At 43.4% G+C, this 27919-nt stretch overlaps 1 protein-coding gene across 5 annotated transcripts in view; it reads right to left on the bottom strand.

Moving 5' to 3' along the window:
* The window catches only part of SAMD12 (sterile alpha motif domain containing 12), a 365638-nt gene that overhangs the window by 209613 nt on the left and 128106 nt on the right, over positions 1-27919 (bottom strand). For all 5 annotated transcript variants that reach the window (XM_072151282.1, XM_072151280.1, XM_072151284.1 and 2 more), the window contains exon 3: positions 27059-27185. In XM_072151282.1, coding sequence (XP_072007383.1) covers positions 27059-27185 — 127 coding nt within the window. The remainder of the gene's footprint in view (positions 1-27058; positions 27186-27919) is intronic.

Raw genomic sequence — 27919 nt, 5'->3', positions numbered from 1 at the left:
TGACTGCCTGAGAAACAAGAGTGGATGTAGAGTGGGATACTTAGGCCCCTTTCACACTTGCGTTTTTCACGCGCGTTTTCTGCGCGTGCTTTTGACGCGCAGAACTTGCATTGCACTCTGACCCATTGTAATCAATGGGTCTTTTCAGACTTGCATTTTTTTTCACGCACACACGCGCGTTTTTTTAAACGCGCGTTTAAATCTCGACATGCTCTTCTTTTGCAAGTCACGCGCGTGAAAAACGCACCATACAAGTCTATGGAGATGCATCAAAAACGCATCGCACTCTGAGACACATGCAAGTGCAATGCGATTTTCACGCATCAATTGCCATAGAAAAGATAGAGCTCAGTCCTGAGTCCATTGAAATTGCCTCAAAAACGCGCGTGAAAAACTGAGACACTGAACAAACTCTGACTGAAAACTGATTGCACTCTGATGCAAAATGCGCGTTTTTCACTGACCAAAAACTGATCGCACCCTGATCAAACTCTGACGTGAAATGCAACGCGAGTGTGGAAGGGGCCTTATTGGTCCCAGTATAAATGCAATAAGGTGTGGCAGCGGATCATATCTGGAGTGCTGGAGGTGTATGAGGTGTGATTTATGCTCAGTTTGTGTCCTGAGTGAAAGGTGAGCCCAAGTTTCAGTAGGTTAAATTAACCCGTACAGTCGCACCCCGTCACGCGACGAGGCAGCGGTGTCCTCGCTGTTACAATCACCATCATCCCGATGACTTTTTTCACTTTAGTGCTCCTGTATTATGCTGAAGATTTTCCGTGCCAAAATCTGTAATTAATCCGCACAGAATCCGCAACGTGTGCAGATAGCCTGAGAAAGCCTGACCTCACCAACTAAGTCTAATATTGGGCTGACCCCAAGTGTTGTGTAGGGGATTGATTTGCAGTAGTCACCTCATTTTCAGCACCACCGTCAACACAAGAGTTGATGGACACCTCTTAAAGCACATCTAGAAAACTCGTCCATCGATTTGTAGGAATGTACATCTCCAGCTTGTCGTGACTCAGATTCATCTGTCTGCTGTAAAGCATATCCTTAAATGCAGATTGATCGGTGACTTCCCGCCCAGCTAGGTGTGTCAGCAGATGGCCAGAATGCCGTGTCACAGGATCGGGGAGCCAAAAACAGGGTTTTAGCACTATGACCTCAAGGGTTTCCTCCGGGTCCTCCAGTTTCCTCCCACACTCCAAAACATACTGGTAGGTTGATTAGATTGTGAGCCCCGTGGGGACAGGGACTGATTTCTGTGCAGGGCTGTGTAATCTGTGTGCACTATATAAATAAAAGAATTATTATTATCATTATTAAGGGGTTTACAAAATTTTGTAAGAAGTATAAAATCTCCCCCAAAGTCATTGACCCCCCCCCCCCCCCCATTGTGAGGTTTCCATCAAAGCTTTACGAATAGGTTCCATTTCTTTCTGACTTACAAAAAAAAAAATTCACATCTGAATATTTCCGAAACTCGATATGATAGGATTTAATTTCATTGTTACAGAAATGCCGCACGTGGTAGGACGCGATTAGATCTCGCTGATTTAAGACAAAACATGATTTGGATGGAAATAATGAGACAGACCCTTGGGTTTCAATGAATGTAACACAGATAAAGGCTTTTAGCGATTTAGACAAAGTGGAACCGCAAAGAAAAATCAACAATTGACAACATGACACAATTATACGCCAATTCCGATTCCGCTTTCCATTGTGAGAATGGAACATTTCCGATCAGTCTGATAAATACGGCAAATGTCCTCTGTAGTGTGTATTGTACTCTACGTGCCAGTCAAAACGCACTGAAAAATTATTTTGGAGCTGGAACGGATTTAGAAAATTCCTCTTTTTATGTGTATAGAGCTCCCATGAAGATCTACTGTATACTGTATCCATGGTTACAGACTACAAACAAGCAAACCCTGCGTAGTCTGACTACTTTCCATCTAAGTCAGTGATGGCAAACCTTTTAGACACTGATTTGTGTCCAAACTACAACCAAAACGCGCATATTTTCACAAAGTGCCAATGCGACAATTTGAGCAGTAACATATTACTCCCTGCTCTTTCACAGGTTTAAATTGTATAGGCACCTGAGGACACCAATACAGTAGAAAGGCGGAGAAGAAGTTTGGATTATCATTGGAGGTTCCTTCTAGGGTCCTGGCCTGCCTGAGACTGCAAGAGGTCTTGAGTCCTGTCTCATGAACTCTGCCCTGGGGTGATGGCAAGAGTGCTCGTATAGAGGGCTCTGAGTGCCACCTCTGGCACCCGTGCCATAGGTTCGCCACCACTGATCTAAGTAATGAAGAATACAGAGCTCCCTGATAAACCAAAGACATTACTCATAGATCCAGGCACCGGGACTGTGGTAATCTTCTTATATTTGTTATCAATGGCCTCCTTCCTTCTAAAATCAACTTTTAAAATGATTCAAATGAGCCAGAAGGGCTCCTGGAGGGTGTTATCAAAGGCCACTGCGATGTAGTTTCACAGGCAGTTACATTTTCTCCTCCATCTTCCCTTTCCCTGTTGTAATCTCACACAGCGGGAGAGGGAAAGTATTCCTGCACAGTATAACAGCCTGTGAAGCTACAGCACAAAGAGCTCTGGCAACACCTCAGAACCCTTCTGGCTCAATATCATATTGTTAAAAGGTGATTTTAGAAGGAAGGAGGCCATGGATAACAAATATAAGAAGATACCAGAGTCCAGGTGCCTGGATCTAGGAGTTATGTCCCTGGTTTATCAGGCTTGATAGTAGATTTTCTTTAATCTAGGAGGGGTATAAAGTCATTTTTCCAATGCATGATCATTATATTCTCTCAAAATTTGGAAAGGTTCCTCATCTAAATTTTCGCTGAAGACAATAGAGAAGAACACATTTCATGCATCTGTTCCTGAGCCTCGGTTCCTGCAGGGTCAACATTCTGATTTTGTGAACTTTATGTCCTCGTTTACACTTGTAAGATTTCCTGCGTGCGGTTCTAGTGCTCCGGCACAGGGCGGCCATATTTTAAATGTCAGCCTTATTTCATGTCCTATATCAGTCGCTTGTCTAGTGCCTATATATGTCACGCTCCGTCGTTTGTCCTGCTTCTCCTGCTCCGTGCCGGGAAGATGCCAGCGGGGGCAGGTTGTATGATGCCTCCAGGGGTATATATATATATATATATATATATATATATATATATGTGTACAGTTATTGGCTTTGTATTGTCTGGACAAACAATGAACGATCCAGACACTTTGGGGGTCATTTACTAAGGGCCCATCCGAATATTTCCGATTTGCGCCGATTTCCCCTGTATTGCCCCGGGATTTTGGCGCATGCGATCGGATTGTGACGCATCGGCGCCGGCATGCACACGGCGGAAATCGGGGGCCATGGCCAAGCGAAAACCCGACGGATTCGGAAAAACCACCGCATTTAAAACAATAAAAGTGTCGCTTGGGACGCGCTTACCTTCACTTGGTCCGGCTCGGTGAACTTGAGTGCGTTCAGATGCTTTTCAGCGCAGCAGCACCACCTGGTGGACGGCGGAGGAACTACCTTGATGAATCCCGGCCGGACCCGAATCCACCGCAGAGAACGCGCCGCTGGATCGCGACCGGACCAGGTAAGTAAATCTGCCCCTTTGTGTCTACATGTCAGATTGTTCTGATCTATGGGGGAAACAGCAGGACAACAGAGAACCAGAAGATAACGTACAGCTTAAAGGGATTGTTCAGACCTCCAATTAGGAGAGATATTAGTATCAGAAAGGTAAAGGTTTAATAAATACAGCCTAAGCTGCAGTACCCCATAACAGCCACTATTCAGTGGATGAAGTATTTGCTCCTAGCACTATTCACTGTGATGAGATTAGCAGGGGATGTGAGGTGTTGAGACTTGAGTAGATGGGAGGAGCTGTGCAGCTTAATGCAAAGAGAACAGCAGTGTGAGGACATGTCAGTACAGAATATATGGAATATAAATCCAAATTTCACAGACCTGCTGCTACTATTAACGCATACAGTAACCCAGGAACAATACTGAACGCTCTCTGCATAGATGACAGAGAACAGCAGTGTGAGGACACAACCCCAGTGCATGATGAGTAGCTACAGTCCTGGAATACAGACCCCATATATCACAGTCCTGCTGATAACAACATACAGAACATAAAGGTATGATAACAAATCTTTCTAGGGACAATACCTAATATACGTTTCTAGGGACAATACCTAACTGGATGCAGAGAGAAAAGAGCAAAGAGCACAGCAGTGTAAGGACACACCTGCAGTGCAGGTGGAGAAAACACAATCCTTGTATATAAATCTATATTTTACAATCATGCTGCTACTAACAACAAACACAACGTTATGATTATACAACTTTCTCGGGACAATACCTAACACTGGCTGTAGAGAGCACAGAGCACAGCAGTGTAAGGACATTTCTCCAGTGCAGGTGGATAAGCACTATCCTGGAATATAAATTCATATTTCACAGTCCTGCTGCTACTAATAACAAACGCAAAGGTCTGATTACACATCTCTCCAGGGACAATACCTATTAGTGGCTGCAGTGCTACATGCTGGCTGTTTCCCTGCTGATGTGACTGCTCCTGTATTTATATATAATTTGAGCCAGTATTACTTTTTTATATTCTTAACATTATATTATATTCTCCTATAATAAGGGCTCAGTAAACCCATCTACTATTTTTGCCTGCCAGGATCGGCACCAGCTTGTGGGTTTATACTACAGAGAGTTACTTCACTCATGACCTTGTGAAGATCAGCGCCTGTAGGCAGCACATCTGTGGTTGGCAGTGAGGATGACATTTACAGCACACCAGATATTGTACATTCAGGAGGACAACTACAAATACTACCTCTCCTGAAGAAGTCAAGGTCCGAACCATCCTGGGGAGCAGGAACCAATATGCTCAATCATCATCTAGCCTGAATGTCTGGACCATCCCACTAACGTAGCTGGATAGACCATAGTCATAGGTTCAACTACCTAAGGCTACATGCACACGAACGTATGGGGGACGTATATAATGCCGACGAATATAAGGTGTATATATGTTCCCCATACATTGCAATGGCCTCAAGGTGCCGTATGGGAGCGGTATGTTGCAGCACACGTGTGGCACCGTACCGTACCATAGCTTGTAGAAAGATAGGACTTGTCCTATCTTTCGACGGAATACGGCGCCGCGCCTATGTTGCTCTATGGAGTGGGGCGGGGTGAGCGGTGCTCCCCCCTTCCTCCTCTCCCTGGCGCCGATGTATGCCCGCCGTACTATGGTATTGCCGTGTGAATGTAGCCTAAGGCAATAGTATAGGAACCAATATTTCCTCCAAGGTTTAAAGGATGGACGTGGTAGGAAGGTCATACGAGAGTCACATGGGAACCAATGAAGGACCTAGGAATGGAGGAGAAGTCAAAGAGTGGTCAGGGCCTTGTGGTCCTTCGATGACTTGTTATACCTCTGTCCATGTTACGTCTTGTATTGTATGTTCTTTATTCCTTTACATCAAAGGTCAATAGTTTACACCGATGCTACAAGTTTCCACCACAAGTAACCATTTTAAAGATACATCCTACTGAGTGTTCCTTTCTCCATCTACTCCTTTCTTTCAAGGACTCTTGATCCTTCTTCAACTTTTTAATTAATTCCGAAAAACTACCAGCGCTCTTTGTCTCATTGCCTTATGAACACCACAGGAAACCATCGGAGATACTTGTGCAGCCATCAACTGGTCACAAATACTTCTCTGACACAATTCGATGGAGTCAGTGGAAGACAAAGTGGACTTGGGGGTTTAGAATGTGCATGGGAGGAGGGGGACCTGGTGGTACAGGCTGTGTAAGAAGAAGAAGATCTAGGGGTGTCTAAAAAGTGGGAGGCGGAGCTAGGTGTGCAGGTTGTGTGATGAAGGAAGACCTAGGGGTACTAACTATAAGTAGGTAAATCAGGTGCTGGTTGTATGAGGAGGGGTCATGAGTGTATTGGCTGTGTAAGGAATAGGGGGACCTGGAGGACCTGTGTGTTAGAAAATGGGGGCATGGAGATGCTGGCTGTGGGAAGAGTGTGGGACAAGGGGATCAAATATAGAGGATCTCTATTCTCAACTCCTGTTGTTCATTTAAAGGACCTTCACCCTCGGTCCTGCCAGTTACTTTTGGACCAGTGGTAGGGACACAGACAGCGTTGGAGCTTGAGGAGGTGATTGACCACCAGGAACTGGAAGTATGGTCATAAACCCGTAATTTACAAAGGCGGCCATATTGAAGGGATCCTGTTCTCTCTCTCATTTGTGTATAATGAGAGACCTATCAATCAGGCTGAGCCTGGGCTGGGAGAAGTCAGAGGGAAGCCGCCCTGCAGACTCCTCTCCACACGCTGTTCTTCACGTCATTGGGGGTTTAGAATGCTCATGGGAAGAGGGGGACCTGGTGGTACAGGCTGTGTAAGAAGAAGATCTAGGGGTGTCTAGGGGAGGTGCTTATTTCTTGTCTACCTAGGACATCTAAATACCTTATCCTGCCTCTAGTTACATGGTAAAGATTGTTGAACTCTCCGATCCCGACTGTTGGTTCTGTAGAGTGACGGTCAATCTGTGCCTCTTCCACCATGTACATGTAGGTGTAGATGCTAGAAATAGTTAATTCTGATATAAAATTTTGCCAAATACATGATATTGCCATGGCCAGTCTTATAATGTTCCTCACCTGCAAAGATTTTATCGCCATTAGCCGCAAAAAGCAGGAAGAGCCTCCCGCTCTACATATACTAATAATAATAATGAGTGAGTGAAAGGCTGTGATTTAGGGAAATAAAAGATGCACTTCAACTCCAGGGGTTTTTGGAATGAGCACAAATTGTCATCAGAATTGGGACAAAGTAGCGCGCGCCTGTCAGGTAGAAAAAGCAGCTTTTCTCAGAAAACAGACAATAAGCGAGTGACACCACCTCCCCCTTACCGCTCCTAATGCATCTAAATTCCCCCGCACTGCAGGTAGGATATCGCCTATAATGGATTTGTTGGATGCTAATTTATGTGAGACCGGATAAAAGAGTCACCGTATGATAAACACGTACGACACAGACGAGGACAGAATATTCGGAGAGCGTTCGGTGCGGATTCATGGGAGCGGACGACATCTGGTTATAAGTGGAACATATAGAAGTTGGAGGACACTGGATCAGGATCACGTTACTTCTCACATAGGCAACGAAAGTAACAGAGGTCCACCAGAGATGTTGGGTTGGTTGAAGAAAACAGGAGATCAAAACATGAGATAGCATACAGTATACAGTATATACCGTAATAATGTCATCTTCTCAGAGCACCAGCTCAGTTGAATGGCAAGAATGAGGACCACAATCGTTGGTCCATGGACTACATCTTCATTACACCTAGAAGAACCAAGGCGTCTACTGGCTCCCAAAAAAACTCAACAACGTGTGGGACCCTGAACTTGCCTTCCCTGTTTACCAGTAGTCTTTAATTTTGGAGATTAGTAATCTCAGATTGCATTGTCTAATTTTTGGAAATTTTTGGAAATGAGGTTCTCAGTGCACCAGGGGCCGGGCTGTGATCTACTTTGATTCTTTTAGCGACTCTTCCTTCCCTGACATGAAAGATCTTCACCACCATAACATAGGGTCATATTTGCAATGTGGAAAGTGCAACATATTGATGTCACTGCACTCCACACTGGTCAGGTATATTCCAGGTCTAGTGTCATTACCATAGAAACTGGGGTAGAAAAATCTCCAAGTACACTCAACAACATGGTCTACAGGGGAAGGACCCATCATAGTGGAGTTAAACATTGGCCGTGAATGGTTTGAGGCCCTCTCCGCCATCTTCTGCTCACACTTCTAGGGCATGTTTATTCTTATATTTATTGGGGATGTGTATGATTAGAATTTTATTAGAAAATTTTCTTTGTGCAAATGGATATTTTAGGCCGACCACACCCCTTTCCGAAAATGGCGTGGGAAATGGTGGGGTTATTGGTAGAGATGAGTGGACACTAACTGGCAATGTTTAGGTTTGTGCCGAACATTGTGGGTTTCGGTCGCAGGACTTTAGACAGAAGTTCGTGTTTAGCGTTCAGCTCACCCTCTCACTGGCACTGATCAAAGGTGTTAACTCTCGAATAGACAACTCCCGTGATCGGTGCCAGCACCGATAACTAGTGTTACCATTGTGAGTAAGTGTGGGGTTGAGTGTCTCAGTTCGTTGTTCGGCGCCCTAACCCCAACCAAACCTGAACAGGTCCACTTATCCCTAGTTAGTGGCCACAAGTTTTATGAACTTTCGGAAAAGCTTGATGCACGCTCCATTTCCCACCGATCCATGGCCCATTTCTTCTACAAGTTTTTAAATTGTATAAAAACAGTCTAATTTCTAACATATTTCGGACATGATATGGGCATTTATCAACACGTTTGAGCATATAAAAAGGCAGAAACTGCTAGATTAATCGACTCCTGCATCGGAAAACCACTGTGGGAGTCTATTGTAGTGAGACCTGATGCAGGTATGACAAACTCCAGTCTCGAAAACATGTCCCCCAATTAATATCACTAGATGCTTGTGCCTTATGATTCATCCAGCTGCTGTAAAGCAGATCTTTAAATGCTGCAAAACAAAATAGATGGCCTCCTCCATAATCATGTATTCAGGTAGATAGATAGATAGATAGATAGATAGATAGATAGATAGATAGATAATAGATAGATATGAGATAGATAGATAGATAGATAGATAGATAGATAGATAGATAGATAGATAGATAGATAGATAGATATGAGATAGATAGATAGATAGATAGGATAGATAGATAGATAGATAGGAATGGACAGATAGACCGCCAGCACAGATAGATGGATTGTTAGACCTTGTGTGCTATAGATACTAAACCAAATAATAAGAAATATGAAGGGCTGACAGGGTAATAGTCGGATCCTAAAGCACTATCTGTCCTGTACATTAGAAGAATGCATTTTCCAGGATCATGGACATTTCAAGGCTACTTATAGAGAATCTAATTTCTGATTCGCCTGCAACGTGTCCGGGCTTAAAGATGAACCTATTTTTTGCTCAACATCATCAGCAACATACGTCTTCAAAAAATACAGCCGCTGTCACCAGGACTGAAATATGGAGTCATTAGTGGAGGCTAAACTGTCAATAAATAACGTCCCTAATTCACTGTTATCAGTGAGACGCCATATGTCACCCTCACCAGTCATATGACAACACAAATGGATTTCTGTAAATAGGACCGTGGCCCCATTTCTTTGGCGATAAACACGTTTTTCCTCATTTCTGGGATATCTTCGGAATGACGCTATACATTTCATGTTGGATGGTAAGACAAGTTTCAATAACTTCAGGATAGATTGGATACAATTCCTTCTATTAAAGAACCCAGGGAGTAAGCGGTGCTACGCAATGTACAGACATTGGGGGCTAACTGCACAGATAAAACTGATTCCCTGGATTCGGAGAACACAAATTGTAGTCTCCTTATTGGCAGATACCAGAAATGTATTGAATGAAGAGGAAGTAGGGCTGGCCTGCCACCACCATCTGTAACATACAAGTGAGCACGAAATACTCCTTTCCCTTTGGGGCAATCGGGGGACATTTATCAGAAAACTGAAGCCCTGAAATAATTGCAATGGCTGGCAAAACACCAGGCATTGCGATTATTATCCGCTCAGCTCCATGCCGAGGAGTATGATTCACCTCCCCGATTGTGTTCCATCGTCTCCTTGCTAGTCTGAACACTGGTGTATTCCATTCCTAGCAACCTTGATTGATTTCCACCTCACCTGTCTGTCTCTTGTAAACCCTGCTCTGGTTTACTAACAGTCAATCCGCTGTGATGGACAGAATCTCTTACCATTTTTATTGCTGCCCAGTCTGATGTCACAATTTATCCAATCATCTTCTGGACCAATGCTATGGTCTTGTGGACCAGTGCTCTTTGTTTGCTACAGTCTTCAGTATACTGGCATATTTCACCCCCTTTACCTGACTCTCTGACTATCCTTTTGCTTAGTGATTTTCTACTGAATTGTCCTCCTTGTTCTGACCCTTATATGGTAACTATCCTTCTAGGTTTGTTTTGTCTTGTCCTGTGTTTAGACCTTGGTGCATTAAGAAAATGTTGACCAGTTGTCTCCTACCATTTAAGCTGGGTAGGGCAATTAGGCAGGGACAACTGAGTAAGGGTATAATCTCAGGGCCCATTGTCTTGTATGTTTCCCCAGTCTCTTCATTGACCTTGCATAACAGCTAAATGTGACTATATATGAAATAACTTGGTAGATAAGATGTGAATTGCTTTCTGTTGTGAGGTTTGTCCACCTGTAAGACTAATGAAATGAATATGTATTGCAGAAAATTTCAATCCTTAAAAAAAAAAATTTGACCACTTAATTTTTAAATTTACAAAGCTCCAGCTCTGCTTTGTAAAGGTGAACATAGACATAGGTGAAGATTTTATCTTTATGTAATTTTGGTTTCTGGCTTGCCCCCCTCCGGCAGTACTTCTATCCTGCTTTCTGCCTTCCCCAACGCTAACCCTAGTAGATGACGTCTCCCAGATCTCCAGACTTTTTGCACATGCCCACCTCACTCTTTCCTTCACTACCGTCTACTACTCACTGTGGCTGTGCAAGTTTGCCCTGCAGAGAGTACAGTAAACTTGAATTGCCTTTGCTAATTTTATTAAAATTTAAAACAAGAGGACCTCCTGTGTGATTGGGTACTTACCCCCTAATTTATGCATAAGGGAAAAGCAGTGAAATAGTTATAGGAGTCACAATGGTCTAAGCTTTCTACCAGACCCATAAACCGGGGTTACAAGGACAAATACTTTCATCTCCCTTTGTGTCTGGTAGTCTAAGGCTTATAAATCCTTCCCCCATTCCTTGCTCCGAGCACTGAGATTTATGATGCACCAGCTCCTGCCTTGTCCCTCTCCTTTTCAGAAGGACATTAAATGCAAAATGTGGCAGTAGGGCATTATAAAAGCAAGCAAGGGAGACTGTGGAGAAAACTACAGCTGTAAGAATTATGGTATGGAGGATCTGCGGGGTGATACAGGAGATTGTACTCCAATACCAGCAATACAATCAGAGAAGACCGGATGTTACTAGAGTGTAATCACTTCTTGTTGCAAAGAGCTGAGCTGCTGTATCTAAGCTGTCGCTACTGCCAGCTACTAAATTTTCATATCAATTGGATGGGTTATAGATCTTTGGACTTGTATGATTCAATCTCTGCATGGCCTCTGGCCTCCTAATAAATCTGGCTTGGGGTGCACCACCGGCATTGTTAGGTAGAAAAGTGCCTTAGCCTGCACCTGAAATTTGCACAGGCCTATGGGTAGTGCGTAGATGAAGGGCAGGAACGCCCCGCACCAGCCGACGGAGCTGCACACCACGCCCCCTTTTACTCACCACCACGCCCACCTGCAATGTAGGTCGTATAGGGGAAGAAGTAAGCACCAGTTTCTGACTGTACGTTGGGAACTGCGCCTATTTCAGAGATAGATAAATAGATATGAGATAGATAGATAGATAGATAGATAGATAGATAGATAGATAGATAGATATGAGATAGATAGATATGAGATAGATAGATAGATATGAGATAGATAGATATGAGATAGATAGATAGATATGAGATAGATAGATAGATAGATGCAGGGCCGGCGCTAGCACTGGGCATACCTGGGCAAGTGCTGGGGCCCAGAGCTGCGTTGTGGAGGCACATAAGGCTGTACATAAGGAATCCATGGGGGTGATGATGGGGGCTGTATCTAATGAATCCATAGGGTATGAGGGGGGCTTATATACAATAACCATGAGGAGGCTGTTTAGAATTATAAACTAGGGAATATTTTAGGGAGCAGGAGACTGTTTTAGTTTCTGAATTTTTAATGCCGCCACATGAGTTCACTGCAAAGAGGCCCACTGAGGCTCCGTCACCCAGGGGCCTCCTGATACTTGGAGCGACACTGGATATATGGCTGATAGATATATATGAGATATATAAATAGAGAGATAATAGACAAAATCTATATCTTGTGTAGATAAATATTCGTATAATATCTGCAGACAGTGAGAGGTAACAATAAGTGAACAGGACAGAGGAGCAGTAGATGTCAGCTGCCAGCGACAGCCCCAGAGTATTGAGTCACATTGTCATTGCATGTGACATGTAAAAGGCGTATACATATATATATAGCCAGTGCTCAGAGGAGTAACCGGTACCTATCAGCCATCGGAAGACGACTTGTCACATTATATAACATTAGATCCTCAAGGTGATGACAAATCTTAGGCCGTGGACATGTAGAGCTCAGAAGAAATAATATCATAGCAGGGAGCAGCGGAGGGGACAGGTCTTCCGAGGGGTAATACATTGTGACAGAGTAACAGGCTGTTTATTAAGCTCCTCTAATTTCATTGATTACATATGCAAATGAGCTGCCGGCTGGCAGGGCGCTTCATATTTATCTGTGGCTGGCATTCTGGATTCTGGTACAAAGAGAAAATATCAATCCCCGGGGATCCACAGAATCTGAACAGGATTTTATTTTTGTATAAATAGGGCTGTTCTTGTAAAGCCACCGGCTCCTAGTCAGATGTTGCGATGCTCTGCAGAAGTCAATAGAGGCTAATTGGTATATTGGATGTATAAAGCCTCAATTTTTTTTCTGGTTCTGGTTCTAATTATGGAGATCCAGTATGGAGTCTTACAAGCAATGCTCCATGGGAATATGTAAAATAGTTGGAAAGAAAACCTTCTCTCTAGTGCCCCCTATAGCTACAGAAGCCCCTACAACGTCAGCGGGGCAGTTTTACTAATATGGTCTAAAAGTTAGAAACTGCAGAGGGCATGTCTCATGAGTAGGAAAGAGCTGACCCAAACTGCAATATTTGGTTTCCTGACCCAAACTTCAGCCAGAAGATCGGCATTTGGTCTCACCCCCACCGGTGGCATTTAAATGCATCAAAGGGGATTGTGGGTGTTATAGTGTTAACACCCTCGATTGGTGCCAGCACTATTCATGGGTATTAGTGAGCAGTTCAAGTTTGGGTATCCAAACCGATCCATTTATTAGGGTTTAGCTAAACCTGAAGGGTCTTCTCATCCCTAATCAAGAGTTGATACCTCTTTCCCTAACAAAGGCTTTTTTCTAAAATTAGCTGCATAGTTTTTAAGAGGGTGAAAGTTTTTAAATCCACCACTGGCTAATGGTCCCCACTTTTCTCCGCCCATGCCACATCCCCCTTTTTTGAAGGTCAACGGTAAACCTTAATTTTCGCAAATGTTTACATTTTGTGCAAAGCCTTAGATACAGATCAACAGCTTTAGGCTACATTCACACAAACGTATGGTGGACGTATATATGGCCAAGGTATATACAGCGTATATACGTCCCTCATACACCGCAATGGCCTCACGACGCCGTACGGGAGCGGTACGGTGGAAATGTCCTATCTTTCGACGGAATAGGGCGCCGGGCCCTATGTTACTCTATGGAGAGGGGTGGGGATGAGCGGCGCTCTTTCCCTACTCCTTTCCCCGGCGCGGATGTATGCCCGTCGTACTACGGTACGGTGGGCATACATCTTGTGAATGTACCCTTAAAAGGAGGATCACGTTTGGTTGAGGCCTAGGTAAAAAATACTTTTTTGAGGATAACTTTTAATGAGTAGCCAATTTACTTAAGATATGGATAAGTAAATGGAAAAGGAAAACTGGCCTTCAGTCTCTGCTATTGGGGGAACAAGGATGGGACACAGTAGGGGAACTATTGGAGGTGCAAAAGTAGTCGTTACTAGTGGGTAGTGGAACCTGAGGTGGCCCTAAGGCTCCTAAACAGTAAGCTACCAATTTTATCATTTTCATTGGAGCCCATGACTTTCAAACTAGGGTATACCTGCAATTACACATGTTGTACTGTGTATATCTGGTGTCAAGAAATCATTTCTTATCTTATCTTCTCTACGATAAACATAAATGTTTCACCACTGATTTCTCACCTTCGACTCCAACATCTCAACACTAGGAGCAGGTGTATGATATAGCAGGAGAAACTTTGTGTTGTATTGTGTCTCATGGCTGGATGGTCAAGGTAGTGAAGACCAAAAAAGCCAAAAGACACATAATAAAAGCTACAGCTCGCCTGTAAAAAACAAGTCCTAGAACAGTACCATCAATAGAAAAATAAAAATGTTAAAGCTGGTTAAACGTATTGAGAATTTTTTATTTGGGAGTTCCGTAATTTGGGACAAAATTGGGAGTTCCATAATTGTGTTGAGACAGATATGGAGTTTATGGGGGGGTATTTATCAGAACTTTTGCGCCACGTAAGTGGCATAGAAACCCTGAAATAATTGAAAATGCTGGCTCATTGCTAACACATGCAATTATTTTCTCCTTTCCCCAACCCTTACCCCTGCCGGAGAAGGGGTGTGAAAAAGGGTGCTGCCGGCCCTGAGGTGGGCGCAGCCAATGGAGAGTGGGCCAGCGCAGGGAATACCTGCACACTCGCTGCAGCCGGAGTATGATAAATAAGCCCTTTATATGTTTTTATCAAACATTAAATCGAGTAAAAGAAAGAAAACCTAGAATTTCTAGATAATTTTTGTCCCTCCAAAAAGGCATTCAAAACTCATATTGTATTGTATTCTTATATGGTGGCAATAAAAACAGCAAGTAATACAGCAAAAACGAACCCCCACATAGCACGGATAGCAGAAAAAAACCCTAAAGGAATCGGTAAAAATATATTCAATAATAAAGAAACATATCCCCCCCCCCCAAGTGATTAAGGGACATAATCAGCCTGATACACACAAGGGGCCGTATTCATCCACTTACAGCACAACGCGGTGCAGCCGGAGTAACGTGGTGGACAGGTGAATGTGAGGCCGAGCTGTACATAAAATACCACACAGTGGAGAATCCCACAGAGATAAATCTTTCTTCCAGATTAGAAACTAGAAGGCCAAACCAATTGTAACTGCTCCCTATATCACACTGACCATCCGTGGCCATAAAATAAAGGTAAACGCCTGCGTTTCGGCTGAAAATAATACATAATGGTCGTACCCCAATCACAAAGAGACTGATTTATAAAGCAAGTGTCTGGGTTCAAAGCCATACAACTCAAACATGCCGTGAGTTACTGTCCGAGACCAAGGCTTGTTGTGCTTTCTTCTTGTGAGATGTTTTTCTTCAACACGGAGATTTTTTCCTCAAGCATCACCACTACAGGCATAGTGAATAAAGAATAGGGGTTGAAGGACTTACTGTGCCACCTATGCCTTTGGGCTAATCCCCGAAAAGATTGTAGTCCAAGTCACCCTGCAGGTTTTCACCCTTCTTTACAGGAATCAAAACTTCACTGTGACAGGGTCACCTGGTCTCATACAGTAGTCCTGGTGTAGGTGGCAGATGACCCAAGTGGGTCAAGAGATGCTGTTTTGAAACACCAGTGGTTCAGGCACAGTATGAACATCTGAGGTTCTGGGCAGGAAGAGTTCAACGGAGGAAAGGTACAGGTCAAAGGCAGGAGGCACAAAATTATGGTCATGTCAAGCTGGGGGTTTCAGCAGATGGTCAGCAGGACTGGAACATTAATTTAGAACTGAGTCGTTAAACAATGATGGTAGAACCTCCTCTCCTCTAGGTGTAGAGGATGTCTCCTGTCTATGGTGATGGTAGAATCGCTTCTTCTATAGATGTAGAGGATGTCTCCTGTCTATGGTGATGGTAGAACCTCCTCTCCTCTAGGTGTAGAGGATGCCTCCTGTCTATGGTGATGGTAGAATCGCTTCTTCTCTAGGTGTAGAGGATGCCTCCTGTCTATGGTGATGGTAGAACCGCCTCTCCTCTAGGTGTAGAGGATGCCTCCTGTCTAAGGTGATGGTAGAACCTCCTCTCCTCTAGGTGTAGAGGATGCCCCCTGTCTATGGTGATGGTAGAATCGCATCTCCTCTAGGTGTAGAGGATGCCCCTTGTCTATGGTGATGGTAGAATCGCTTCTTCTCTAGGTGTAGAGGATGCCCCCTGTCTATGGTGATGGTAGAACCTCCTCTCCTCTCGGTGTAGAGGATGCCCCCTGTCTATGGTGATGGTAGAATCGCATCTCCTCTAGGTGTAGAGGATGCCCCCTGTCTATGGTGATGGTAGAACCTCCTCTCCTCTAGGAGTAGAGGACGCCCCCTGTCTATGGTGATGGCAGAACCTCCTCTCCTCTTGGCGTAGAGGATGCCCCCTGTCTATGGTAATGGTAGAGCCGCCTCTCCTCTAGGTGTAGAGGATGCCCCCTGTCTATGGTGATGATAGAACCTCCTCTCCTCTAGGTGTAGAGGATGCCCCCTGTCTATGGTGATGGTAGAACTACCTCTTTTCTAGGAGGAGAGGATGCCCCCTGTCTATGGTGATGGTAGAACTACCTCCCCTCTAGGTGAAGAGGATGCCCCCTGTCTATGGTGATGGTAGAACCTCCTCTCCTCTAGGTGTAGAGGACGCCCCCGGTCTATGGTGATGGCAGAACCTCCTCTCCTCTTGGTGTAGAGGATGCCCCCTGTCTATGGTAATGGTAGAGCCGCATCTCCTCTAGATGTAGAGGATGCCCCCTGTCTATGGTGATGATAGAACTGCCTCTTCTCTAGGAGGAGAGGATACCCCCTGTCTATGTGATGCCCCCTGTCTATGGTAATGGAAGAACCTCCTCTCCTCTAGGTCTAGAGAATGCCCCCTGTCTATGGTGATGGTAGAACCGCCTCTCCTCTAGATGTAGAGGATGCCCCCTGTCTATGGTGATGGTAGAACCGCATCTCCTCTAGCTGTAGAGAACGCCCCCTGTCTATGGTGATGGTAGAACCGCCTCTCCTCTAGGAGTAGAGGATGCCCCCTGTCAATGGTGATGGTATAACCCCCTTTCCTCTAGGTGTAGAGAATGCCCCCTGTCTATGGTGATGGTAGAACCCCCTCTCCTCTACGTGTAGAGGATGCCCCCTGTCTATGGTGATGGTAGAATCTCCTCTCCTCTAGGTGTAGAGGATGCCCCCTGTCTATGGTGATGGTAGAACCTCCTCTCCTCTAGATGTAGAGGATGCCCCCTGTCTATGGTGATGGTAGAACCCCCTCTCCTCTAGGTGTAGAGAATGCCCCCTGTCTATGGTGATGGTAGAACCGCCTCTCCTCTAGGTGTAGAGGATGTCCCCTGTCTATGGTGATGATAGAACCGCCTCTCCTCTAGGTGTAGAGGATGCCCCCTGTCTATAGTGATGGTAGAACCACCTCTCCTCTAGGTGTAGAGGATGCCCCCTGTCTATGGTGATGGTAGAACCTCCTCTCCTCTAGGTGTAGAGGATGCCCCCTGTCTATGGTGATGGTAGAACCTCCTCTCCTCTAGATGTAGAGGATGCCCCCTGTCTATGGTGATGGTAGAACCCCCTCTCCTCTAGGTGTAGAGGATGCCCCCTGTCTATGGTGATGGTAGAACCTCCTCACCTCTAGGTGTAGAGGATGCCCCCTGTCTATGGTGATGGTAGAACCTCCTCTTCTCTAGATGTAGAGGATGCCCCCTGTCTATGGTGATGGTAGAACCCCCTCTCCTCTAGGTGTAGAGGATGCCCCTGTCTATGGTGATGGTATAACCCCCTCTCCTCTAGGTGTAGAGAATGCCCCCTGTCTATGGTGATGGTAGAACCTCCTCTCCTCTAGGTGTAGAGGATGCCCCCTGTCTATGGTGATGGTAGAACCTACTCTCCTCTAGATGTAGAGGATGCCCCCTGTCTATGGTGATGGTACAACCTCCTCTCCTCTAGATGTAGAGGATGCCCCCTGCCTATGGTGATGGTAGAACCTCCTCTCCTCTAGGTGTAGAGGATGCCCCCTGTCTATGGTGATGGTAGAACCTCCTCACCTCTAGGTGTAGAGGATGCCCCCTGTCTATGGTGATGGTAGAACCTCCTCACCTCTAGGTGTAGAGGATGCCCCCTGTCTATGGTGATGGTAGAACCTCCTCTTCTCTAGGTGTAGAGGATGCCCCCTGTCTATGGTGATGGTAGAACCTCCTCTCCTCTAGGTGTAGAGGATGCCCCCTGTCTATGGTGATGGTAGAACCGCCTCTCCTCTAGATGTAGAGGATGCCCCCTGTCTATGGTGATGGTACAACCTCCTCTCCTCTAGATGTAGAGGATGCCCCCTCTCTATGGTGATGGTACAACCTCCTCTCCTCTAGATGTAGAGGATGCCCCCTGTCTATGGTGATGGTAGAACCTCCTCTCCTCTAGGTGTAGAGGATGCCCCCTGTCTATGGTGATGGTAGAACCTCCTCTCCTCTAGGTGTAGAGGATGCCCCCTGTCTATGGTGATGGTAGAGCCTCCTCTCCTCTAGGTGTAGAGGATGCCCCCTTTTCCAGGTCACAGGCCTAGGCATGAAAAGATCTTTGGAGAGATCCTTGTACTGCCCAACCAGGTATTTGTACATTGTAACGATTTTCTAAATTGAATAATCCCAAATCCCAAAACTGTACACAATATTCCATGTGCGAGGATCACACAATTGTGTTACCTATAAACTGGTCCCCAAATATGGATGGCACACAAATGATGCCCATGTGGCATCCATATTTTTCATATTCCCAGCTCTGCTTTTGTCTCCATGAGATTGTGAAAACCATCTATGTGCATCGTACCACAAGAAGGGAGAATGAATATTTTCTAAGATGATCTTAGATGAAATGTCTAGCCAACCAGCGTCCTTCCATCCCCAGCTCCACCGTCTCAATCATTACATATCATCACCTGTATTTTGGTATCTTACTCTTGGTATGAATTGTGTTTAGCCAATAAGAAGCAGACACGGCCATAGTATATAATGAAAAACTAGACTCCTTCCATTATATACTGCAGCCGTGTCGGTTGTTCTCTCTCTAATTTAAGGATCCTTCACCTCTGTGATCTTACATTTATATAACGTTATGGAGAAATAATATTCTCGTATATTTGGACCCATAAAATAATTGCTCCGCCAACAATACACAGAAAAAAAAAATCATTAGAAAAATGATAAATGGGAACATTTTATGTAACTGAGAACATTTTATTCAGGAGAAGAGATTTAGCTAAAAATACAAGGCCGCAATCCGGTGGCTGCTCGTAACGACGGCTGATACCAAGACAGAAAAATAAACTATAACAATAATAGCTGCAAGAAATATACGGCTCCGTCAGACACGGAGAACATTAACCGGCTGGGGACAATGACTTTCTCTTTGGCAGAAAATTATTCTTTACAGTTAAAATTTTCTGAAATAGAAAGGAAATGTGGAAACGTCTTATTCAATAAAGAAGCCATTAAAGCAGGTAACGGCATCTTCACGTTAACTTCATTAAGGCTTAATTCCTATTAACATATTCTGCACATTTGTCTTCTGTGCTGATAAAAGAGGTTGCAAAAAATTAAAAAAGATTTTTAAATGTATGTTTTTTTGTTAAAATAGACAATATCTTAAGAATAAATACATTTTTCATATCATTTATATTTAGAAAAATCATCCTAGAATCTTTACATTTAACAGTGAGCCTCATATTAACATGACACTTCCTGTTCTCTAGAGATCACTTTGCAGCATCTCATTATCACTATAATCATTTATGGTAGCACGTATATAGAAAGACAATACAGGGTCGCACTATTCACATTAGAGGATAGCTATAGCTCACTTCCTCCCCCTCCCCCTGCAAAAAGGCAGGTCATCGAGCATGCCCACAATGGTCCTAATACCCACTATTAGAAGGCTGCGGGGCAGTTTTACTGCTAGCTGTGAGACAAAATTAGAAAGGTCATGCAACATGCCAACCAGGGCCTAACAGGGATCAGGCATTTATGGCCTGGGACTCGAGTAGAATAGTCTTGGGGCAGGGAGATAACTGGGTGGTCACGGTGGCCCGATCCTGGCTGAAGGCAAAACCTACCACACTGGAACAGAAAGGAATACAGTAAGGGTCCTCTGGGGCACTCCTCACCGGTAACGATCTCATGCTGATGGTATAAATGAGGCCTGTGGTGGTCAATACAACTAGTCCAAACATGGATTCAACTCCAACAGCAGTTACATCAGTGCAGTCTGCTAGAAGGTTGGGCTGAGGCAGAACGGTCTCTGGCTCAGGCCTGGATATCTTTCTTGGACTTGAGGCTGTGGGATACAAAATATCCGCTTGAGTCTCGGGCTGGATTTCTGCAGCTCTGCGGTGAAGGTCTTCAGGCCTTCTCTCTCCGTCTCTCTTAGTCTCCACACCAACTCTTTACAACTCCTATACATCACTCCACTTCTCTCCAATGTTACTAATATCTACCAACTTTCCACAAAAGACCAGTGGGAGGAAAGAAGGATTTTGTTAACTTTAGGTTCTCCCTTCTAGAAGGTTCTGGGTGGCCAGCCAATCAGGATGGCCCCTGCTTCCATATGACAAGATTACATCTTTATACAGTAAACAGTGTTATGTGAATAACACACTATAATAATACACAGTGCTAGGAATGGTCAGTAGGCAGGGGCGGACTGGCCATAGTACCCACCGGGAATTTTCCCGGTGGGCCGGTCGGTCCTGGGCCGGTGTGGGGCCGGTGCAGAGCTCGTCCGGGACCGGTCCGCACTCCCTCCCTTCAACTTTTCATCTAATCTATAGTACCTGCATCGTACGATGCAGGTACTATAGGTTAGTACACAGACGCAGCGCAGCACTGCTGCTTCTGCGTCTGTGTATACACTCAGTGGAGGAGCGCTGACACCTACCAGATGTCAGCCTGCCTCCATGTAGCTCCGCGGCTTGATGTGAGAGGCGCGGAGCAGTGACGTCACTATCCCGCGCCTCTACACCAAGCTGCTGAAGACCGGGGACGAGACGAACCTGCGCCATAGAGGTGAGTATTATGGTTTTTTTTTTGTTTAAATTATAGAATTGGGACATTAAATCTTTATCTGGGGGGGGGGGGGGGGTTGACATTATTCTTTATCTGGGGCTGGCGGGGGCATAAATTATATGTCTGGGGCGGAGGGGGCATTTTTATTTATCTGGGGTAGGGGGGGACATTATTCTTTATCTGGGGCTGGCAGGGGGCATAAATTATATGTCTGGGGTGGGAGGGGCATTATTCTATATCTGGGGCATGCAAGGGGCATTGATTATATGTCTGGGGGGCATTATTCTATATCTGGGGCATGCAAGGGGCATTGATTATATGTCTGGGGCGTGCGAGGGGGGCCTTATTCTATTTCTGGGGCTGGCAGGGGGCATTGATTATATGTCTGGGGGGGGCATTATTCTATATCTGGGGCTAGCAAGGGGGCATTGATTACATGTCTGGTGGGGGGGCATTATTCTATATCTGGGGCTAGCAAGGGGCATTGATTATATGTCTGGCGGGGGGGGGCATTATTCTTTATTTGGGGCTGTCAGGGGGCATTAATTATATGTCTGGGGCGTGCGGGGGGGCATTATTCAATATCTGGGGCTGTCAGGAGGCATTAATTCTATGTCTGGAGCAAGCTGGGGCCATTAATTCTTTTTCTGGGGCCGACTGGGGCCATTAATTCTTTTTCTGGGGCCGACTGGGGCCATTAATTCTTTTTCTGGGGCCGACTGGGGCCATTAATTCTATGTCTGGGGTAGGCTGGGGCCATTAATTCTATGTCTGGGGTAGGCTGGGGCCATTAATTCTATTTCTGGGGTAGGCTGGGGCCATTAATTCTATTTCTGGGGTAGGCTGGGGCCATTAATTCTATTTCTGGGGTAGGCTGGGGCCATTAATTCTATTTCTGGGGTAGGCTGGGGCCATTAATTCTATGTCTGGGGCAGGCTGGGGCCATTAATTCTATGTCTGGGGCAGGCTGGGGCCATTAATTCTATGTCTGGGGCAGGCTGGGGCCATTAATTCTATGTCTGGGGCAGGCTGGGGGCATTCATTTTATGACTGGGGAAGGCTGGGGCCATTATTATTACACCTGGGTCATAGTAGGAGCTCTATCAATACTGGGGGGGGGGGGGGGGGGTTAAGGGGTTTAAAGGAGAGAAAGAAGAAATAAATTATCCTTACCATTACAGTATGTTACATTATGGGGCACTATTTGTGTGGTGCTAATATTTCAGGGGGCTCTATTACAGTATTTGGGGCACAGTATTAGTGGTAGCGGAAGAAGGGACAATGGGAAAGTGCAGAACATAAAACGTCTGTGTGGTAAACTTTGCAGGAAAGCTGTGTACCTGGAGGAAGAGACAAGGTGATGGTGGAACTATTGGAAAAGATGAGGAACGAGAACAATCCGGGGAGACGTCACCTGATGTCACTGGATGCAATAGGTGAGGATCTCATGTGTTTTTTGTAGCTGTATATGATACATACTGATTTTTTTCATGTTCGCTTCTGTTTATATATGTTGTATTATAGTAGTTATATTCTTGTACATAGGGGGCAGTATTATAGTAGTTATATTCTTGTACATAGAGGGCAGTATTATAGTAGTTCTATTCTTGTACATAGGGGGCAGTATTATAGTAGTTATATTCTTGTACATAGGGGGCAGTATTATAGTAGTTATATTCTTGTACATAGAGGGCAGTATTATAGTAGTTCTATTCTTGTACATAGGGGGCAGTATTATAGTAGTTCTATTCTTGTACATAGGGGGCAGTATTATAGTAGTTCTATTCTTGTACATAGGGGGCAGTATTATAGTAGTTATATTCTTGTACATAGGGGGCAGTATTATAGTAGTTCTATTCTTGTACATAGGGGGCAGTATTATAGTAGTTATATTCTTGTACATAGGGGGCAGTATTATAGTAGTTATATTCTTGTACATAGGGGGCAGTATTATAGTAGTTATATTCCTGTACATAAGGGGCAGTATTATAGTAGTTATATTCCTGTATATAGGGGAAGTATTATAGTAGTTATATTCTTGTACATAGGGGGCAGTATTATAGTAGTTATATTCCTGTACATAGTGGGCAGTATTATAGTAGTTATATTCTTGTACATAGGGGGCAGTATTATAGTAGTTATATTCTTGTACAAAGGGGGCAGTATTATAGTAGTTATATTCCTGTACATAGTGGGCAGTATTATAGTAGTTATATTCTTGTACATAGGGGGCAGTATTATAGTAGTTATATTCTTGTACATAGGGGGCAGTATTATAGTAGTTATATTCTTGTACATAGGGGGCAGTATTATAGTAGTTATATTCTTGTACATAGGGGCAGTATTATAGTAGTTATACTCTTGTACTTAGGGGGCAGTATTATAGTAGTTATATTCTTGTACATAAGGGGCAGTATTATAGTAGTTATATTCCTGTACATAGGGGGCAGTATTATAGTAGTTGTATTCCTGTACATAAGGGGCAGTATTATAGTAGTTATATTCTTGTACATGGGGGGGCAGTATTATAGTAGTTATATTCCTGTACATAGGGGGCAGTATTATAGTAGTTATATTCCTGTACATAGGGGGCAGTATTATAGTAGTTATATTCTTGTACATAGGGGGCAGTATTATAGTAGTTATATTCTTGTACATAGGGGGCAGGAATATAGTAGTTATATTCCTGTACATAGGGGGCAGTATTATAGTAGTTATATTCCTGTACATAGGGGGCAGTATTATAGTAGTTATATTCTTGTACATGGGGGCAGTATTATAGTAGTTATATTCCTGTATATAGGGAGCAGTATTATAGTAGTTATATTCTTGTACATAGGGGGCAGTATTATAGTAGTTATATTCTTGTACATAGGGGGCAGTATTATAGTAGTTATATTCTTGTACATAGGGGCAGTATTATAGTAGTTATATTCTTGTACATAGGGGACAGTATTATAGTAGTTATATTCTTGTACATAGGGGGCAGTATTATAGTTGTTATATTCCTGTACATAGGGGGCAGTATTATAGTAGTTATATTCCTGTACATAGGGGGCAGTATTATAGTAGTTGGCTTGTATATGGGAGAAGGTATGGTAGTAGTTTTATTTTGTATATAGAAGGCAGGATTGAATATTCTTGTACATAGGAGGCAGTATCAATATATTCTTTCTCTGAATTGTACATGTATGGCACAGGGGAAAAGTATGTTTGCATCATTTACTGATCGACAGGTCACATTCTTTGCACATTAAAGTTACTTAATGCAAAACAAGAACATCTTTTCCAGTAATGCCATCTTCCAACAATTTGTCTGTTATAACCCCATCCACATTATCTGACCACACCCACTTGTTTTGACTCCGCCCATAAAATGGGGCCACTTTCATAGTTTTTCCAGGGCCACTTTAAATTCCCAGTCCGCCCCTGTCAGTAGGTGACAGTGGTAATCCACCTACCTCACTCTGCCCAGGGTTTAGCAACTAATGGCAGGAGTGGGTTGATCAGGTCGTCTCTGCCAACACCACAGGAGTTACGCAGAATAACTTATTAGGGAACCCACTCTGAGTGACTACAGGTGCAACTTTTGGGAGAATAAAGTCTGATTGTACACAGGTTATGCTTTGGAGCTCTGCCTACATAAGTTATCTCCCAGCTTTATGGGCCTTTGTACATGTGGTGGTTAGAAAGTACATTTCTGAAGATGTTAAGGGCAAGATGGTCATCCCCATAATTATACATATGCCAGTCCATCTGTGGTCCTGTCTCTGGTGGGCTGAGCTATAAGGGCTTAAAGCCTACCTAACATTTCAACATGAATCATCAGTCCAGAAATGACAGAATCTGGCCATTATGCGAATTGTAATTTTCATTTTCGAGCGGCTCTTTCCGGTAGTTTCTCTGAATTTACAATCCCCTCATTGTTGGTGGGTGGAGACCTAGATGAAGTTACTCACTTCTCCCACTTCTCCTCTCCATAGACTGTAATGTAACCTCAATGCATTTCATTGTATTTTGCTAGCAAGATGGAATTCAGCAGATATTTCGAGTGAGAAGCAAATTACAAAGAAAGTAAGGCGGATTATAACAGAGTAAGTGGAGAAAAACTGATAAGGTAAGTGACAATTTTTTTTTGTAGTCAATTGAAGTCCATTTCATCTAGATAACACTACCACCAAGTGGTAATTGCTATTTTTACCCTGTATTTGTCACCCTAAGAAGGGATAAAATTTAGATTTTTTTTTTAAATGAGAGAAAAAAACTAAATTAAGGAACGAAAGAAAACATAAACTATCAATCCATCAATGTACCATAAAAAGTCAGTCTACATCTCTAGTGTCTTTTTGTGTCTAAAATGTTTGTGTGTTCTTGTGTCTAGATTTTATACTCCTTCATATTTAATAAGAAATACATATGAAATAACAATAAAATATTAGATCAAAAAAACAAAGTTGAAAATCAAAATTTAAATATGATGATGGCTCTACTCCAACTCTTTGTTAAATACTGACTTTCCTCTGTTTTTTTTTTATTTTGCTTTCATGTCGCATCCTTTTAAGCTTTGTGCCGGACAAAATAAGTGACTGTGTCTTGAGGAGACTATACGTTTTCCCCATAACATGCTGCGGAGGTGACTACCGCTATTAAAAAAATAATAAAACAATAATTCAAAAGTGTCACAGTCAAGGTCAGCCGCTGCGCTGCTCAAAGGCAGAAGAATATTCTGGACTTAGAAGCGATGGTCTGCCGAGAGAGGAAGAATTCTGGGGAAGCCAAAAAATTCCCACAATTTTATGCCAATTTTAATTACGCAATGAGTTATTATTAGTATTATTGCATAGTATTATTGAATATTATTATTCAATAGTGTTTTACATACATTAAATTAAGACAAAAACAATAAAAATACAAAAGATAAAAAAAACACACCGAACAATAAAAAGTGGAAGGAGAACCTCATAATCTGCCTCATGCACCTGGGCGAGAAACAGGGGAAAATGATTCCCCGAACACGGCCCAATTCATCTGGGTGTACATGCATGGATCAGAACCGCTCGCCCTTCTAATGTTTATAGGAAATGAATGTCCATGCTGTAAATTGGGAAGGAATTGGACCTACTGTATAATTTGCGGCATGGCTGCTCACCTCGCTCATGGTGCAATCAGGTACGTTGCACTCACCCACCTCGCTGCTTTGTGACCGCGCACAATAGACCTCAATGTGGGTCGTGAATTAGCTGGCGATTTTATGGCCACCAAAAACGTATGAGGACTGTATGGGAGGGTAGATGGCAACACGAGGGGAGGGAGCAGAGCAGTGCAGTTATTACGTGTTGTAGGTGATCCTAAATAAATGAGATTTTGGGTTACATTTGAAGGTTTGGAAGGCGAGGGACAGTTTGACAAATTTTGGTAGAGAATTCCATATTCTGGAGGATACACAGTTACCATTGTACAGTTACTATTGTATTGGGCAAGTTATTGAAATCATTCCAAGTTATCTGGTATGGCATTTTAAGGAACCTGTTAAAAACCTCCAAAGACGTTCTGTGTAATTTGACTCTTAGCTTAAGATATGAAATAGCGAATTCTCCAAAATACAATTTTCTTTTTTCTGTTTTTTAATTTGCCCATTGTCTTATGTGAAATAACAATAATGAAGGTAATCTGAAGAGACTGAAGGTACATTGGATGAATCCATTACTAATTGAAAAAATAACTCATATAGTCACGGAACAGGAATTAAAAGTAATTAAAAAAATTTGTATGAACAAAAATTTTAATTGTGCAGGAAAACTTTTATACACGTTATTAAGGTCCCCAAACATAACCAAGGAATAAATAATCCTTATTGCCAACCCCTCAATAAGTTTAAACCCCTGACAGATGTCAACTTGTCCCGTTTTCTGTTTGGCACTGGTGTTTCGACCCAGACCCCCAGGACTATTCTTCCATGCTCTCTATGAATTGTAGTGATTCTGGACTAAATTTTTCTCTTACCCCCTTCATGGTTACACTTCACATGCTTGATGTGACCTTGGGATTCTGACTTACCGGTGATGTCATGCTCTTTGAAAGACTCACTGTAGAGTTGATATTGGTTTGGGCAATGCTTCTTTAGCCACTTGCACACATCATGTTGACTCCAGAACGCTACAGGTTTGGTTCCTTTGATACTGGCCTGAAAAATAAAATGTCAAGCTGAAACTTTTATAAAAACAACATCTGACATTTCTCACAAGAATAACTGAGCAAAAAAAAAAAAAAATACCTTATATACTCGAGTATAAGTCTAGTTTTTCAGCACAAAAAAATGTGCTGAAAACCCAAACTCGGCTTATACTCAAGTAAAAAATATATAGGTTTTACCAGGTTTTTGTGGTAAAATTAGGGGCCTCGGCTTATACTTGGGTCGGCTTATACTCGAGTATATACGGTAAGTGGTTGAAAATGTGACCCTGTCTATAACTCGTCTTGGTAGTTAATATTGGCATTCAAAGATCCTGATTAATTTTCATGCCAAAAAAACATCGGAAGTCGAGCGATTTGAGAAATTCTATAAAATATAGCACTTAATCTACCATCAGCGGTGGATTATTTCCTTGAAGGGTCAAAGATATTTTGTGATACGAGAAGCAAAAAAAGCAAAGTATCAGTGAAAGTTTACATTTCTTCTGTGTGTAAAAATAGGAAAAAATTGTCAAAAATTGGTGCTGCAGGTCGTTCTGTCTTGGTCAGAGGTCGTACCAGTCCCATGGACACAAAGGATAAAATGTTGTTTTTTTTTTTACTAAAGAGGGCGAAATAGTAGCTGCAGATGCCCGGCTAGGTTACCCTGCCTCTTCATTGGGTCCTCTGCTTCTCATTCCCTCTTTAATAATCAGTCTGACTGACTAAACGGGCAGTTTCGGTCAT

Source organism: Engystomops pustulosus, chromosome 5, assembly GCF_040894005.1.
Source record: "Engystomops pustulosus chromosome 5, aEngPut4.maternal, whole genome shotgun sequence".
Lineage (NCBI taxonomy): Eukaryota > Metazoa > Chordata > Amphibia > Anura > Leptodactylidae > Engystomops > Engystomops pustulosus.
Note: the sequence above shows the minus strand (reverse complement) of the source record. Positions and strands in the feature narration are given on the sequence as shown.